Source organism: Physeter macrocephalus, unplaced genomic scaffold (genome assembly GCF_002837175.3).
Source record: "Physeter macrocephalus isolate SW-GA unplaced genomic scaffold, ASM283717v5 random_1486, whole genome shotgun sequence".
Taxonomy (NCBI): domain Eukaryota; kingdom Metazoa; phylum Chordata; class Mammalia; order Artiodactyla; family Physeteridae; genus Physeter; species Physeter macrocephalus.
The window spans coordinates 10,476-25,000 of NW_021146906.1; the positions used below are offsets into that span (position 1 = coordinate 10,476).

The following is a 14,525-nucleotide window of genomic DNA, read 5'->3' on the forward strand; positions in this document are numbered from 1 at the left end:
ACCCCCACACACACCCACCCCAGCCCCCCCCTCCCCCCCCCCCCCCACACACACACACCCCAGCCCCCTCCCCGGACAGAGAGTCACACACACACCCAGCCCCCTCCCCGGACAGAGAGTCCCGAGACCCCTTGGAGGGGCTTTGCTGTAGAGATCCCTGAGGAGAAAAGGGTGGGGTGACTCCTTCTGGTGACCCAGGCCCTGGCTGACCTTGGACAACAAACACACCTCTTTCTCTCTCTCCTGGGCGCCTCCCATTGGCGGATGCCACCAGCCAACACCCCAGGCAGACCCTGTGTGCTTGGATGGCGGCTTTGCCTGGGGAGCCAGATGTGCCCACAGGAGGAGAGGGGCCGCCCCTGAGGGGCCTCTGGCTCCATCCTCAAGCCCTCTGCTCCTCCAGCACCCGCTCTGGGCTCTGCTCAGTCCTGGGCCAGCCAGGACCCCTGCCCTCCCAGCGCAGCCCCTGACTGCCCTGCAGCCAGGAGCTCTGGGCTTCTCGTTTCCAACGGACCCGGAACTCTGGGTAGTGCACGGGAGACCCAGGGCACCTTCCCTAGTGCCAGACGCTTGCAGGGGTGGGTGCCGCTGGGGTGAGCCCCACCCCGCCTGGCTGTCTTGCTGCTGCCCCTGGCCTCACGGGAGATCAGCAGGCAGCCCAGCTCCGTTTCAGTTTTGCTTGCCTCGTTGTGTGCTGTGCCTCGTACCGGGTGCTGGGTCGTGGCAGAGGACAGGCCCCTGGAGCCGACAGCCGCAGTGTCCTGCGCGGGCAGCCAGGGCCAGTCAGGCCATGTTGCCCGACACTGAAGGAGTAGCAGTTATTTCCTGGCAGCACCACCCTGGGTGTGGGCAGCTGTGCCCCTAACGCTGCCCTGTGACCCTAGACTCAAAAGCAGCTGCTAAGAAGGGCATACTGGCCAAGCCCCACCTCTAAGGCCATTGTCCTGCAGGTGGGATTCACCTGCTCTCCAGGCCCAGGGCAGCAGCCAGGCTGAGGGCCCCGGGCCCCGGGCCGTAGCCCACCCCATCTGCCGTGTTAGGAGGCTGGGGAGTGGGGTGCTTGGGGCCTTCCTGCCCTGGGCTGCCTTTTCTCTCTCAGATGTTCTGCCCTGCTCAGCTGCTTATGCTACTCTTGCCCTCTGACCCCGGCCTGCCTGGGGGGTCCTTGGCTGTCTAGTCGACGCCCCCAAGGAGCAGGTATCCAGGGTGAAATTCCTTCCCTGTCCCCTGCGTCTCCCATCCACGTCGTCACAGGTGGCTCCACCATGGGGAGGAACGACTGAGGGGACAGATGAGTTTTGGCTCCGTCGTGGGTGTGGGTGTGGGTGTGGGGGAGATGTTATGAGTGACCGGACGTGGGTGATTCTCTTTTCCACAGTGGCCCCGTGTGTGCCCCAAAGAGGCCATGCTTTGACTCTCTGCATGCCTCTAGTTTAGGGAAACTGATCTCTAGGAGGGGCGCCTTTACCAGACCCGTGAAACTTATGCCTGCCGTCTAGATGCCTTTGGGCAGGTTCTGTGCCCTGTACCAGTTGTCCTCACAAGAGCCAGGTCTTGGCCTTCCCACCAAGAACTGAGAGAGGCCCCCAAGGCTCTCCAGCCTGCCTGGAGCGGGCAGTGCCCGAGGCCCAAGGAAGGACTCTGTGGAGCCTGTGGACTCCGGCCTGAGGAGGGTGCAGGGTCTGCTCCAGCCCTAAGCAGACAGCGCACCAACAGTTCTGACATTCGGGTTCTGTGGCCCCCTTGCCTGGAGCCCTAGATGCCTGGTGCCCTGGCCCTTTCTCTCCTCTCTGGTCCCAGCAGAACCTGAGGACCCATGGCCACATGCTCCTACCATGGGGCGGTGGGCACAGCCCAGGCAGAAGGCCAGCACCGGATCTGGTGTCAGGAGGCAGCTCTCCTCCCGGCCTCTCCCCCGAGTCCAGCTCCGCCCCACTGATGGGAGCTGGAGGCACCCCTGCCCTCCACGACTGCCCTCCCTACCCAGAGCCCCCATGACCAGGGTCCTTAAACCCCCAACACGGAACACCCAGGAGTCGGCTCACCTAGCTCACCTCTGCCAGGGTAAGTCCTGCAAGGGCAGAGAATATCCCACTGCTTCCACCCAACCCTGTGACAGTCTCTGCCCCACTGGTTGATTCTGCAGGTTCTCCTCTCTGGCCTGCATCATTCCTGGCTCCTTCCCCTCTTCCCTTGGCACGACCTAGTACACTCTTCAGCCCTCTTGGTGAGTAAATCCACCGCAATCCGGGCCTCAGCCTCTTCCCTCCAGACCAGGTAGTGTCCTGCCCGGCCCCCTTTTTGAGAAGTCTGGTGCACAAGGCCTCTTCGGGCGGCTTCTGCCCTTCCCCGAGCCTTCCGGAAGCCTTCAGGCACAACCTGGCAGTTCTCAGGAACTGAGGCTTGAGGCTCTGGCTCCGTGGCCATCAGAGATTCGGTCTTGGGTGCCAAAGGCCAGCACCCTCCAGACAGCACCCCCTTGTCAACCCACAAGCCTACAGAGTGGAGGGTCCAGCAGCCCAGGGCAGTGAGACAGGACACAACATCCAGACCGGGATCAGGGCCCGGGTGTGAGCTGCAGCCCCCCACCGCCCGCCCCCAGCGAGGTGAGTCCTCAGCCCTCTTTCCCTGGAGCCAAGTGGGGCCTTCCCTTGGGGGCTCCAGACACGCTGCACCCCCAACCAGATGAAGGCCCCCCGTCAAGGGGGGGCCTGCTCGGGGCAGAGACAGAAGGAAGGCCCATCCAGGCCCAGGGCGCCCAGGGCACCAGTGTGAACCCACAGCCCGTCCCCAGCAGGGCCAGCCGCTTGGAGGCACCAACCCTCCTGTGGCCCATCCTTTCCTCCCCGGCCCGTCCCCGCGGCCTCCCTGAGCAGCCAGGCCCTCCACTTCCTGGTCCCTCTGTCTCAGTCCCTGCGCCCTCTGTGCCCTGTGCCTCCTCCCCTCCCCGTCCCCGGCAGAGGTGGGCTTGGGCACCCCCTCCTTCCTTAGCAAACCCCCCTTAGATGCCGTGGTCCCACTTCCTGACCCCAGCGCCACCCACCCCATATTAACTGTAATTTTGTAAGAAGAGTGACTCGTTGGTTTAATAAATCTCTAGTCATTGTAATAATTTATTGGCTGCCATAATGTATTTATTAGTCGCCCACCATTAATAAAAAGTGCCAGCTTTTTCTAGCATGAGTGTGGTGTGTTGCGTCAGTGACCAAGTTGCTTCCGCCAGCGCCCCCCGCACGACACGTGTCCTGGGGCCGGACTGCGGGCTGCCTGGTAGAGGAGAGGCACAGCCCGCTGGGGCAGGATCCAGATGACCGGGACTGCTGTGAGGGCAGAGGCTGGTCTGTCCCGTCCCGCGCGCTTGGTGCCGGCCACGCTCCTGCTCCGGTGGCGGCAGCCAGGCCGCTGGCCACGCTCTGCTGGAGACTGGGAGGTGACAACGGCAGGGGTGGGTGCTGTCGCCTGGCTGTGGCCCCTGGCTTCCTTCTCTTTTCTCACATGCTGACATCTCCTCTTGTGAATGTGTTTTCGCATCCGTGTTCTCCGGGGAAGTTTGGAAGGACAAGCTGGGCTCTTGGCTCCTTGGTGATGGGTTCCAGTGTGTTTGGAGGGATGGCGGTGAGGCCTGTGGGGTGTGGAGGGGTACTCGGTGCCGGCGTCTCCCCTCCCTGCAGCGGCTCCCCTCCCCACTGCCCTCCCTGCATCTCCCGGCTCGGCCCCTCCTTCCAGGCTCACTCCGATGCCCTCCCCACGGGACCAGGTATGACTGGGGAGCGTCGCTGCCTCCCCGGCCCCTCCCCTGCTCTGTGCCGCTCGCTCGCTTGCTCGGAACCGGGACTTTTTCACGTGTGTGCATTTTCTCTCCCCAACTAGACTGTGAGCTCTCGGAGAGCAGGAGACTGTGCCGGTCGTTCCTACAGCCCCGTAGCTGCCCCACGGAGGGCCTTGTACACAGATCCAGCTGGTAGTGGTGGGAAGAGTGCCCACTCTGCAGCCCTGGGGCGTGGAGGGGCCGAGCCTTAGCCGAGTGGAACTCTGGGGCCCAGGCAGCTGGCCTGGATTTTTCCTTCGGACCTAAGCTTGGCGGCCTCCAGACGTTCAGCTTCAGGCCACATGCCAAATGGGCACAGCCCGCACTCTCAGCTTGGGTCTCCCTGGTGGCCCCTTCTGGTCCTGGGAGCGCCCTGGGCATATGTCCCCACCGTGTCCCCCAACGTCTAGATCAAGTCGAGATAGTTGGGCAGTGAGTTGGGATCTTGCCTCTGTCTGAGGCCTTCCAGCTGTTGGTTGAGCAGCGATAGGACGAGCTGGTGTCGTGTGGTGGTGAGGCTTTTCCTATTGAATCCTTGGCTCTCCTCTGCTCCCTGGTGGCTCGGGGACCCTGGGCGTGCCCAGCCCCCACCCCCCCTGCGCGTAGATCCACCTGGCCTCCCAGGAAACCTCCGCCTGCCCTTTTCTGAACAGCCTCCATTGAGACGGCACCGGGCGGAAGTGTCTCATGCCTCCCTGAGCGTGACTGTGCCGTGACTGACCGGCAGAAATTGCGGGGACTGAGAATGAAATTGACTGGTTGAGGCTAGGAGGGTAATAAGATCATAGGAGTTTGCTGAATATGTGCGGCAGAGTGAGAGGACGATGTCATTTACTACAGATCCCAGAGGGGGTCGTAAATCCGTGCGGTTGTCTAGGGGCTCCCGAGGGGCAGCTGAGAACCTAGTCTGCCCCCTCCACCAACTGGCCTTGACCATAAGGACAAGGGTTTGGCACCAATACCCTTTCCAGGTCACCAGTATGACTACACAGTCATGGAAGAGATGACGGAAGGTGCGCAGAGCTGGCCACGACTCTGATCATTTATTCTAAAGCCCACAGGCTCCTCACTCTGGCTGGAGAAACCAACCCATTGCAGAAGCTCTGGTCTGGCCCAGACCTGGGTGCAGGTCTCTGCTCTTCCCCATCCCAGCCATGACACCTCTCATTGTCCCCTAAGGATCGATGAGGTTAAATGACACAAGGCAGGGGAAGAGCTGGCAGAGTGGGGCTTGGTGATGGGTGGTGGTCACTTCATCTTCTTCCCGCTCCCACTCAGCTGGAGGGAGATGTCGGAAAGCAGTTTACTCAGAGCTACTGCTTGCTGGTCCATCTCAGTGATGAACGCCCAGTGATGCCCACACCACTGCTCTGCTCTCTCCTATGATTTGCTTCAGTCTTCTTACTTCAGAGGGAGCGTGTAGCCTGGAATTACTCCTGAACTTGAGCTGCAGACCCATGCAGCTAGGTTTGGGGCGGACAAGTTTCCAGGGCTAGGACAGGGTTCTTGGGGGAAATGAACGGCTCTCTCTTCCCCCAGAGAGCTACATCACGAGGGAGCCACCTTCCTGTGCAGAAATGGGTTTGTACACAGAGAACAAACTGCCAAGAAACAGACTGCCCCAGTTCATGTGCCTGGCATCCCACAGTAGGATAAGTCCGTCCTTGCCCCGGACAGAGGGCTGTCCCCTGGGATCCTGCTTGATTTGGAGTGCCCATTGTGTTCACTCATTTGCTAAATGAACTCCTGTGCGCAAAGCAGTTCTCCACGGCTGCGGTGCTTAAAGCTCCTCGCGCGACCAGACGTGGTTGAGTTTGACCCAGCCCGAGGGGGTACAGCCAGAGCCCCAGGCACTCCTGCAGGCAGCCTGGGCAGGAGCGTCTCCCCAGGCAGTAGCCCCTGAGGATGCCTGCAGGAGCCTGGCGTGACTTCCCCTCAGACCACAGGAGGAGCCTAGAGGCCCTCACCACTCCCAGAGAACACCCCGACCCACAGGCTAGGCCCAACAGGACAGGTCGGGACAGCCCGACTCTCAGGCTCCCATCCGCCAACCCCCGCCCCCGCCAACGCGCACGCACGCGCACGCACACGCACGCACACGCACGCACACGCACGCACGGAGACTTTCCCGTGGCTGGAGACTGCAGGCGAGAGAGCTCGGTCACGCCGTCCTCTGCCTCGGGGAGCCCAAGTTGGCTCCCAGTCCAGTCTCTGCCACCGGCCCTGAGACAGGGGTGTAGGTTGCTCTGAACACTGGAAATGCGAAGCTCCATGCTGTGCGAGAACGTTCTGTCAGCCTTCCGAGGAGCTGAGGAGCCGTGGGGGCCCAGGAGCCCTGCCTGAGCTGCCAAGTAGCCCAGTTCCTCCCTCTCAAGCCTAACTTCCATCTTCTCTTTCCCTGTCTCCGTGTTTGTCCCTCTCGCTGTCTGTCTGGCTCTCTCCCTCCCCGCCTGGGGCTGCAGAACCGCATGCACGAGTCTCTCATGCTCTTCGACTCCATCTGTAACAACAAGTTCTTCATCGATACCTCCATCATTCTCTTCCTCAACAAGAAAGATCTCTTTGGTGAGAAGATCAAGAAGTCACCTCTGACCATCTGCTTTCCTGAGTACACAGGTAGGTGTCGTGCGGACCTGCGTCTCCCCTTCGGGCACGGGCACCCCTGCAGGCAGCATCTGGTAGAGGAAGAGGCGAGGGGGTGACCAGGTCTGGCCCCTCGCAGGGCGTCGCCCTGGGCGTGGTGGGGGAATTGGACCCTCATGACGCGTGTGGGTTGTAAGCAGGCAACTCCGGAGAGACGTGGCAGGATCAGGAGGCAGGACAGGCCCACAGCTTCCCCCTCTCCTTCCGTCCTGGTCCCCGGTCTCCCCCCCTCAACCCCTGCCCCGGCCGCCTCAGCCCCGCCTGCTTTCTCTACTCTTGCTTCGGTAGCCCTGCCCGTGCCAGCAGAGCAGTTGCTTGATTTGGAGTGCCCATTGTGTTCACTCATTTGCTAAATGAACTCCTGTGCGCAAAGCAGTTCTCCACGGCTGCGGTGCTTAAAGCTCCTCGCGCGACCAGACGTGGTTGAGTTTGACCCAGCCCGAGGGGGTACAGCCAGAGCCCCAGGCACTCCTGCAGGCAGCCTGGGCAGGAGCGTCTCCCCAGGCAGTAGCCCCTGAGGATGCCTGCAGGAGCCTGGCGTGACTTCCCCTCAGACCACAGGAGGAGCCTAGAGGCCCTCACCACTCCCAGAGAACACCCCGACCCACAGGCTAGGCCCAACAGGACAGGTCGGGACAGCCCGACTCTCAGGCTCCCATCCGCCAACCCCCGCCCCCGCCAACGCGCACGCACGCGCACGCACACGCACGCACACGCACGCACACGCACGCACGGAGACTTTCCCGTGGCTGGAGACTGCAGGCGAGAGAGCTCGGTCACGCCGTCCTCTGCCTCGGGGAGCCCAAGTTGGCTCCCAGTCCAGTCTCTGCCACCGGCCCTGAGACAGGGGTGTAGGTTGCTCTGAACACTGGAAATGCGAAGCTCCATGCTGTGCGAGAACGTTCTGTCAGCCTTCCGAGGAGCTGAGGAGCCGTGGGGGCCCAGGAGCCCTGCCTGAGCTGCCAAGTAGCCCAGTTCCTCCCTCTCAAGCCTAACTTCCATCTTCTCTTTCCCTGTCTCCGTGTTTGTCCCTCTCGCTGTCTGTCTGGCTCTCTCCCTCCCCGCCTGGGGCTGCAGAACCGCATGCACGAGTCTCTCATGCTCTTCGACTCCATCTGTAACAACAAGTTCTTCATCGATACCTCCATCATTCTCTTCCTCAACAAGAAAGATCTCTTTGGTGAGAAGATCAAGAAGTCACCTCTGACCATCTGCTTTCCTGAGTACACAGGTAGGTGTCGTGCGGACCTGCGTCTCCCCTTCGGGCACGGGCACCCCTGCAGGCAGCATCTGGTAGAGGAAGAGGCGAGGGGGTGACCAGGTCTGGCCCCTCGCAGGGCGTCGCCCTGGGCGTGGTGGGGGAATGGACCCTCATGACGCGTGTGGGTTGTAAGCAGGCAACTCCGGAGAGACGTGGCAGGATCAGGAGGCAGGACAGGCCCACAGCTTCCCCCTCTCCTTCCGTCCTGGTCCCCGGTCTCCCCCCCTCAACCCCTGCCCCGGCCGCCTCAGCCCCGCCTGCTTTCTCTACTCTTGCTTCGGTAGCCCTGCCCGTGCCAGCAGAGCAGTTCCCCCGCCCCACGCCGTCTGGCCTGCTCTCCCCACCTCCACCCCCATCCTGCCTGCTCTTTCCCGCTCTTCTCCGCCCCTGCGCTTTTCCCCCAGTCAAACCACCCCTACTTCCTGCAGGTTTTCTCCATCTCCACTTGCCTCTCTTCCGCCTTCTCCGGGGCTTTTCGTCTCCTTCTAGCTCCAGGGGAGTGTGTCCCCCACCACCACCACCCCCCATGGGAAGCTGTCTCTGGCAGCTGATGGAGGCTGGCTGTGTAGGGTGGCCCGGCTCTGGGCTGCTGCTAAAGGCTAGGGCAGCGCTGACGGGAGACCGGAGCCCAGCCTTTGTCGCTCTGGGGACTGGGAAGCTTCTAGAGGCCCCTGGGGCGTGGCAGTAGAGAATGTGTCACAGGTGGGCTCAGTCCGGAGCCCACTCCCTGACAGCCCCAGCGAAAGATCAGGGCTTAGGCTCAGCTCCCGGGGCAACATGGGTCCCCAAACCCAGCCAGATTCCAGAAGAGATGGATGCTGGCCCCTCCGCCCTCCTCCACTCCTGGGGGTGGCGGGGAGTCTGCCCTCACCCTTGGGTGTGGAGGGCGCATTGGCTTGTTCTGAGCGCAGCCTGTCTCCACTGTGTGAATCTGCCAGCTTCCTGTCCTCCGCAGGGTGCAGAGAGGGAGACAGGGCAGGCTTTCGGCGCTGACAGGCGTCAGGAGCATGGTGCAGGCAGGCTCTAAAGCTGCTAAAGCAGCTTCTGGACCCAGACTCTGCAACTTGGGACAAGTTAATCGCCTGTGCCTTGTTTGTCATCTGGGCACCACAGCAGATAATGATGCCCACTGCTTGCGGGGCTGGGGGTGGGGGAATGAGCGGAGAGAACGGTGCCTGGTGCCAGGTCTGCACCATAGCTGCCATCATTGCCCTTGTACCATCCAGAGGATGGAAACCAAGCAAGGGGGAATTGGCCGTGGAGGAGGCGCTCTCTGCGGGTGGGGCGGAGCGAGTCCAGGTGGGCACGGGACAGGCCGGGGAGGGCCCTGCCGGTGGGTGGAGCCGGGCGGTAGCCCCCTTGGCAGCCACCTCTCCCAGCCTCAGCAGAGGCCCTTCAGGACCAATTTAGGTCTTTAGATAAAGTTGCGGTGACCGGATGGGGCTCAGAAGTCTGCAAGCTCCAGCAGGCCCTCTCAGGCCAGTGCCACCTCAGGGGGCCGGCCTGAGCCTAGGGCTCTTCCTTGTCCCCAGGGACCTGGCCTTACTGGAGCCCGATTTGGGACATGGCCCAAGGAGTGGTCAGTCTTACTGTCGTGTTGTATGGCGTGCTGGATGCACCAGCGTGCAGGGAAAGTTGGTCTGAATTTGGGAAACATTTGAGTTCTTCAGGGCCTCCAGAGGGATCCAGTTTGAGTTCAGAGAACACGCTGGATGACAAATCGTCACCAGTGAGGTGGCCCCCGGGGGTACCTAGGCCTGTGGGGACAAAACAGGCTGGAGGGGCTGGGGCGTGCAGGTGGCTGTCTGGACGTCCACGGGGAGCTCTGCGGGACCGCCAGGCCGTGTAAGGGTGCTGACTGAGCAATGCTGAGAAGGCGGGAACTGGACGTCCCCAGAGTTACTCCTGGGAGCTTTTCACCTCCGTGGGTGCCGTCTTCGCACCCTCTGGGCAAGAAGCTCCGTGATGGAGTCCACTGTGGGGTTGTGTCTAGTCTGCGAGCTGCCACTAACTTGATGGCTTCACTGTGTTGGTGGCCAGCCAACGGTGGTGTGGAAGTGGCTCTGCCCCGTGGGCTGTCAGAGCCGCTCTCCGCCCTGTCCCCACCCACCCCGTAGCCCCGACCCCTCACATGCTTATCTGGCTGCAGACGCCTTCCAGCACCCAAGCCCCAGCCCCCCTGTGGCTCACACCCAGCCGTTGGAGGATGGCGCAGGCGGGGGGCGGGCATGGCCCACACCCTCAGCATAAGACCGTGTCATTTCCATGCTGGCCAGATCCCAGGGGTACTGCAGAAAATGGGGCAGCCTACCTTGGATGGGCTTTTAGGCAGTTCTCTGTTGGTCCACGTTTTATGATAATTGAAAACTACAGGATAGAGCCGCAGGGTTTGGGTTGCAGCTGGTGGGCAAACTGTCCTTATATCATGCACAGATACCCCCACCAGACCCCGGCCAGGATCGAGGGAACACTCAAGGAATTGCGGAGGGCAGCGGGGCTCCAGTTGGCATTACAACACTGCCAGCCCCTTAAACGGCCCACCTGGGGGTTCCCAATGCCCCCTGTCCTGGCCACTCACCCAAGAACGGGGACGGCTTAGAGACAGTCCCAGCCTTTCTCATTAAGAGGAAGCATCCAGGAAGGAGTGTAGGCACGCCGCCGCCCCTGCCCCCCCCCGCCCCCCCCCCGCCCCCCGCACAACCAGGGCCACCACCCTGCCGGGAACTCATGCATCAGAAGCAGTAGGACCGTTTTAGATCGGGGTGAGTGTTGTGAATGGCGGACTGGCCAGCCTCAGTCAGTGTGCTCATCTAGAAAGCAAAAGGGACAGCCTGTGGCCGCTGTCCGCCCAGGGCTCCCGGGGGCACCCTGTGTGAACACAGAAGGAAAGACCTGGGAAAGTCAGAAGCCAGGCCAGTGCTCAGCCGCATGTGGTTTTCAGTGTAAGATGCGACTCCACTTTGGAGAAGGGCCCCAGGCAGCCTCCTGGAGAAGGTCACGGCCCACATCTTCAGCCAGCCCACCCCCCCCCCTCACCAGGGCCTCCCCGCCCCCACCCCGTTCTGCTCTGTTTCGTTACAGGCCCCAACACCTATGAAGATGCCGCCGCCTACATCCAAGCACAATTTGAAAGCAAAAACCGCTCACCCAACAAAGAAATTTATTGTCACATGACTTGTGCCACAGACACGAATAATATCCAGGTGGTATTCGACGCCGTCACTGACATCATCATTGCCAACAACCTCCGGGGCTGCGGCTTGTACTGACCTCTTGTCCTGTATAGCAACCTATTTGGTAATGATTCCAGCATTCACAGAAAAGCTTGCACACATACATGCACAGACCCCACTAACAAACAAATGCAAGTTGGTAAATTAACTTTAAAAAGGCATAACAAACCTTATATATAGACAAATATATATTGTTTTTTTTAGTTTGTACTAGAAGGAGCTTCAGACAGAACTGACCGACAATTCATTGATCATCAAGGTTTTCCTGGGACAGCACCTGAGCATGCACTTATGTGCACGCGCGTGCACACACATGCGCGCGCGCGCACCACGATGACAGTCCTGATTTGGGAGTCCATCCTTTTAAGAACAGCCACATGATTTTACACTCAGACCCATTTCTGTGAGCAGGGAGAGGACAAGGGAAGGCCTGGCCTTAGTCCAGCCTTTTCCTCTGCACCCACCCGCTGAGGCTGTGTGCTGTCAGTTCTGTCCCGCTCTTGTGCGAATTCCAAAACCCTTTAAAAAATGGCCAACATCCCAAATGTCTCCCTGCCCTATACTCCCAACAGAAAAATTAAGGATGCTTCTCTTTTGGGTGGTAGAGGTGGTTAATTTCAAGAATTTAGAAGAATCATTGCTCCGACCAATCCACTGTCTGTCTCCTGAGTTTTCTTTATTCATGTTAACAAGAGTCAGAGCAAAGAGAGACTCTGGCTGCTTTCTGCAAGCAGCTGAGGGGAGGGACCGTGCAAAGCACAAGGTCACCTGCAGAGCTGAAGCTGCTCCTCCCCTCCAAAAGGGCTCCCCCTCCAAGAGGGCGGGAGAAAGAAGGGGAGTGATGTGGAGAAATGGGCAGGAGTGGCTGAGGGGAGGGCAGATCTGCAGACCTGGCTGGGTCAGGGTCCCCAGGGGTGAGGCCTCCCAGGAGGCCCGGGCTAGGCTTCCCCTGGATTCCTGATCCCCCTGCCGTGCTGCTCCATCTTGCCCCACCTCAACATTATTAAACATGTTGGAGGGTTTGTTGGTTGGTTGGTTGGTGTTTTAAATCAAGGAAAATGGTCAGACTGGACCCCTTGTCTCTTTCTCTACAGACTGCTTCACGGACTCTTTGCTGTTGACGTTGATCTCCCGGTAGCATGACCTTTTGGCCTTTGTAAGACACACAGCCTTTCTGTATCAAGCCCCTGTCTAACCTACAACCCAGAGTGACTGACGGCTGTGTATTTCTGTAGAATGCTGTAGAATCCGGTTTTAGTTGAGTCTTTACATCTAGAATTTGAAAGGAAAAGAAGAACATTTCCCATGTGCTTTGTAGCTTAAAAAAAAAAAAAAAGAAAAAAAAAAGGATAAAGGAAAACTCAGCATCTCATCCATCTTTTTTTCTTTTTGAAATAAACATCCACAGCTGCACCCGTGTCCACCCCATCCCACCTGCAGAGGTGCCGCCTGTCCGCACCCGGGGCGCTGGTTCCCGGGAGTGTGCTCAGGCCACGCTTTCCAGACACAGCCTCACCGTCCACAGCCCTCCCCCGGCCCAGGCCCGAGCCACTCCAACCACACGCTCACTCCAGGTTTGCATAGAAAAGCACAGCTCTCACGGGCCAGTAGCTGCCCCAAAAGAATATGGAACATATATATATATATATATAGAGCCCTATAGGAAACAATTTCCCCCCAGCTCCCTTTCTACAGAGTACCTTTATCATTTTTTTTTTTAGTTTTAGATTTGTTTTTATTTTTGTCCTGATGAGCACTATGTATTACATACCAGATCAGCTTTCATAGTCTTTGGGAACCGGGTTGTGGTTTTTCCCGCTGACGTTTTGCTTCTCCGTCTCTCAGATGGATGCTCCCTTTGTGTGTGCGCGCCCCTCCACCTTTTCCTTTGTTTCAGTGACCTGTGTTCGCTCTTTCTCATGTGGGGATGTTTGTGCTGCAGATAAAAACAAAAATTTTTAAATACCACAAGATGGAAAAAAAAAAAAAAAATTTAAAAAAAAGATGGAATGTAATGTTTACAAGAAAGCCACAGTTCTCATGATCAGTCCGATGTCATTTCTACTTTGACTAGTATCCAAACTCCTTCACGGTTTCACTTTTAAGACTTAATATTTGCTGAAGACCAGTCACAGCCATTTCAGATAAAGAGGCAAAAAGACAAAACACAAAAAATTTAAAATGCAGAAAAAAACTTGGGAAAAAAAAAAAAGCCCACGGGTCTTTCTAAGCCTTTCTATTCCCAATCGGTGAGGTTTCTGTGATATCTTACACACTGCCAGTCTACTTCTCTGACTAATGGAAAATTCATGTGTAGCTCAATAAAGAGAATGTTTGTCTGTATTCCTGAGTCTCACCCTCGGGCTTCATTCTGACAGGAAAGGGAAGGAGGGATTTGACTGGGCCACAGATGCTGGGAGGCTGGTGGGTAGGGCTGTAGGTGCCAGATAAGGATCCCCCCCCACCCCGCCCCGCCATCAAGGGGAGCCAGCTGAGCGCAGCCACCTGGGGGCAGGGTGGGCAGAGGAATGGGTCACTCGGGCCTGCAGGTGCCCTCTTCCTCCCGGCTCCGGCATCTCCTCATGCTCAGCTGGTTTGGTTTTCGAGGGTAGGATGGAATGGAGCATTGGAAAGGCGGGGAGGGCAGGTAATCCCAAATCTCCTGCTAATACAGGATCTTGTACCCAGTTGCTCCACCACAGCAGAATGGGTGGTCCCAAGAATGAGGCCAAATTGCCCCAGCCCTCTGTACCCAAGGGGTCACATGCACTCACTTGGACATCTTTAGAAGCCTCTCCTGTTGCACCTGGATGCCAGAAGTCCCCGGCAGACCGAACACACACACAGCAGCTGAGCACAGCCTGGTGTACGGAATCTTGTTCTCAATTCCTCCAAGTGGCAGGTCTCACTACCTCTCCACTGGGTTGCCAGGTTTCTACTGCAGTTAGTTGCAGATCAGTTGAGACTGAGACCTGGAGGTAACACAGCTCATCAAAATCCTTGCATCATGTCCATGGATCACTTACTAGCCAAGCAGTCAAGTGCTCCACCTAGGAGATGGCGGCGTATGGGCAAGGGCAGTTAATTGGAATCCTCCGCACACCAACAGCCCAGGAAGGCCTCTCCTTGGCAGTTCCAGTGGCCTTTTGAATCTAGTGAGGATGGAAAGTGGGGGTTGATACTGCTGCAGAGACCGTGGCGTAACAAGAGGCCAGTCCCCTCCTGTTACAAAGAACGGACCCGGGAGCTTCTCAGCCAGGACAAGCCTGCTGGTGAGCCAGCCAGGCCCACCCCTCCCCCAGTGCTGCTCCCACCAGCTCCCCTCGCCCCAACTTATCTGCAGAGGGAGGCTCACAGCCATCTCTGTTGATGGGAAGGCTGTGCTCCTGGCCACAGCTTGACTTGAGGATACTGGTCCGGGGGGATGCAGGTGAAAGGCTGCAGGATGCCGTGACTTCTACATAGGGCGTACCTGAATTTCTCTAAAAAAAATGAGCCATAGGATAACAGTTCTTGCATATGAATTTTGTAGATAAAAACAACGGAAGTTTCTTTGCCTTATCTTCCTTAAAATGGGATC

The 14,525-nt window shown here is 58.6% G+C and overlaps 1 protein-coding gene and 1 long non-coding RNA gene across 3 annotated transcripts; one reads left to right on the plus strand and one right to left on the minus strand.

Moving 5' to 3' along the window:
• Window positions 1-7,175: 7,175 nt before the first annotated feature.
• Window positions 7,176-12,167, plus strand: LOC112065187 (guanine nucleotide-binding protein G(o) subunit alpha-like). Its single transcript, XM_024124824.3, has 3 exons — window positions 7,176-7,682; window positions 10,794-11,009; window positions 12,040-12,167. The coding sequence occupies exons 1-2, from the start codon at window positions 7,535-7,537 to the stop codon at window positions 10,979-10,981; spliced, it is 336 nt and encodes a 111-aa protein (XP_023980592.1). The 5' UTR covers window positions 7,176-7,534; the 3' UTR covers window positions 10,982-11,009; window positions 12,040-12,167.
• Window positions 11,016-14,519, minus strand: LOC114485547 (uncharacterized). Of its 2 annotated transcripts, XR_003678957.1 has the most exons (4): window positions 13,996-14,519; window positions 13,720-13,917; window positions 12,717-12,881; window positions 11,016-12,217 (listed from the first exon to the last, which is right to left on the minus strand). It is a non-coding gene; the product is annotated as an uncharacterized lncRNA (long non-coding RNA). The 2 variants fall into 2 exon arrangements; XR_003678956.1 differs by having other exon boundaries at window positions 13,720-14,519.
• Between the last annotated feature and the right edge of the window lie 6 nt (window positions 14,520-14,525).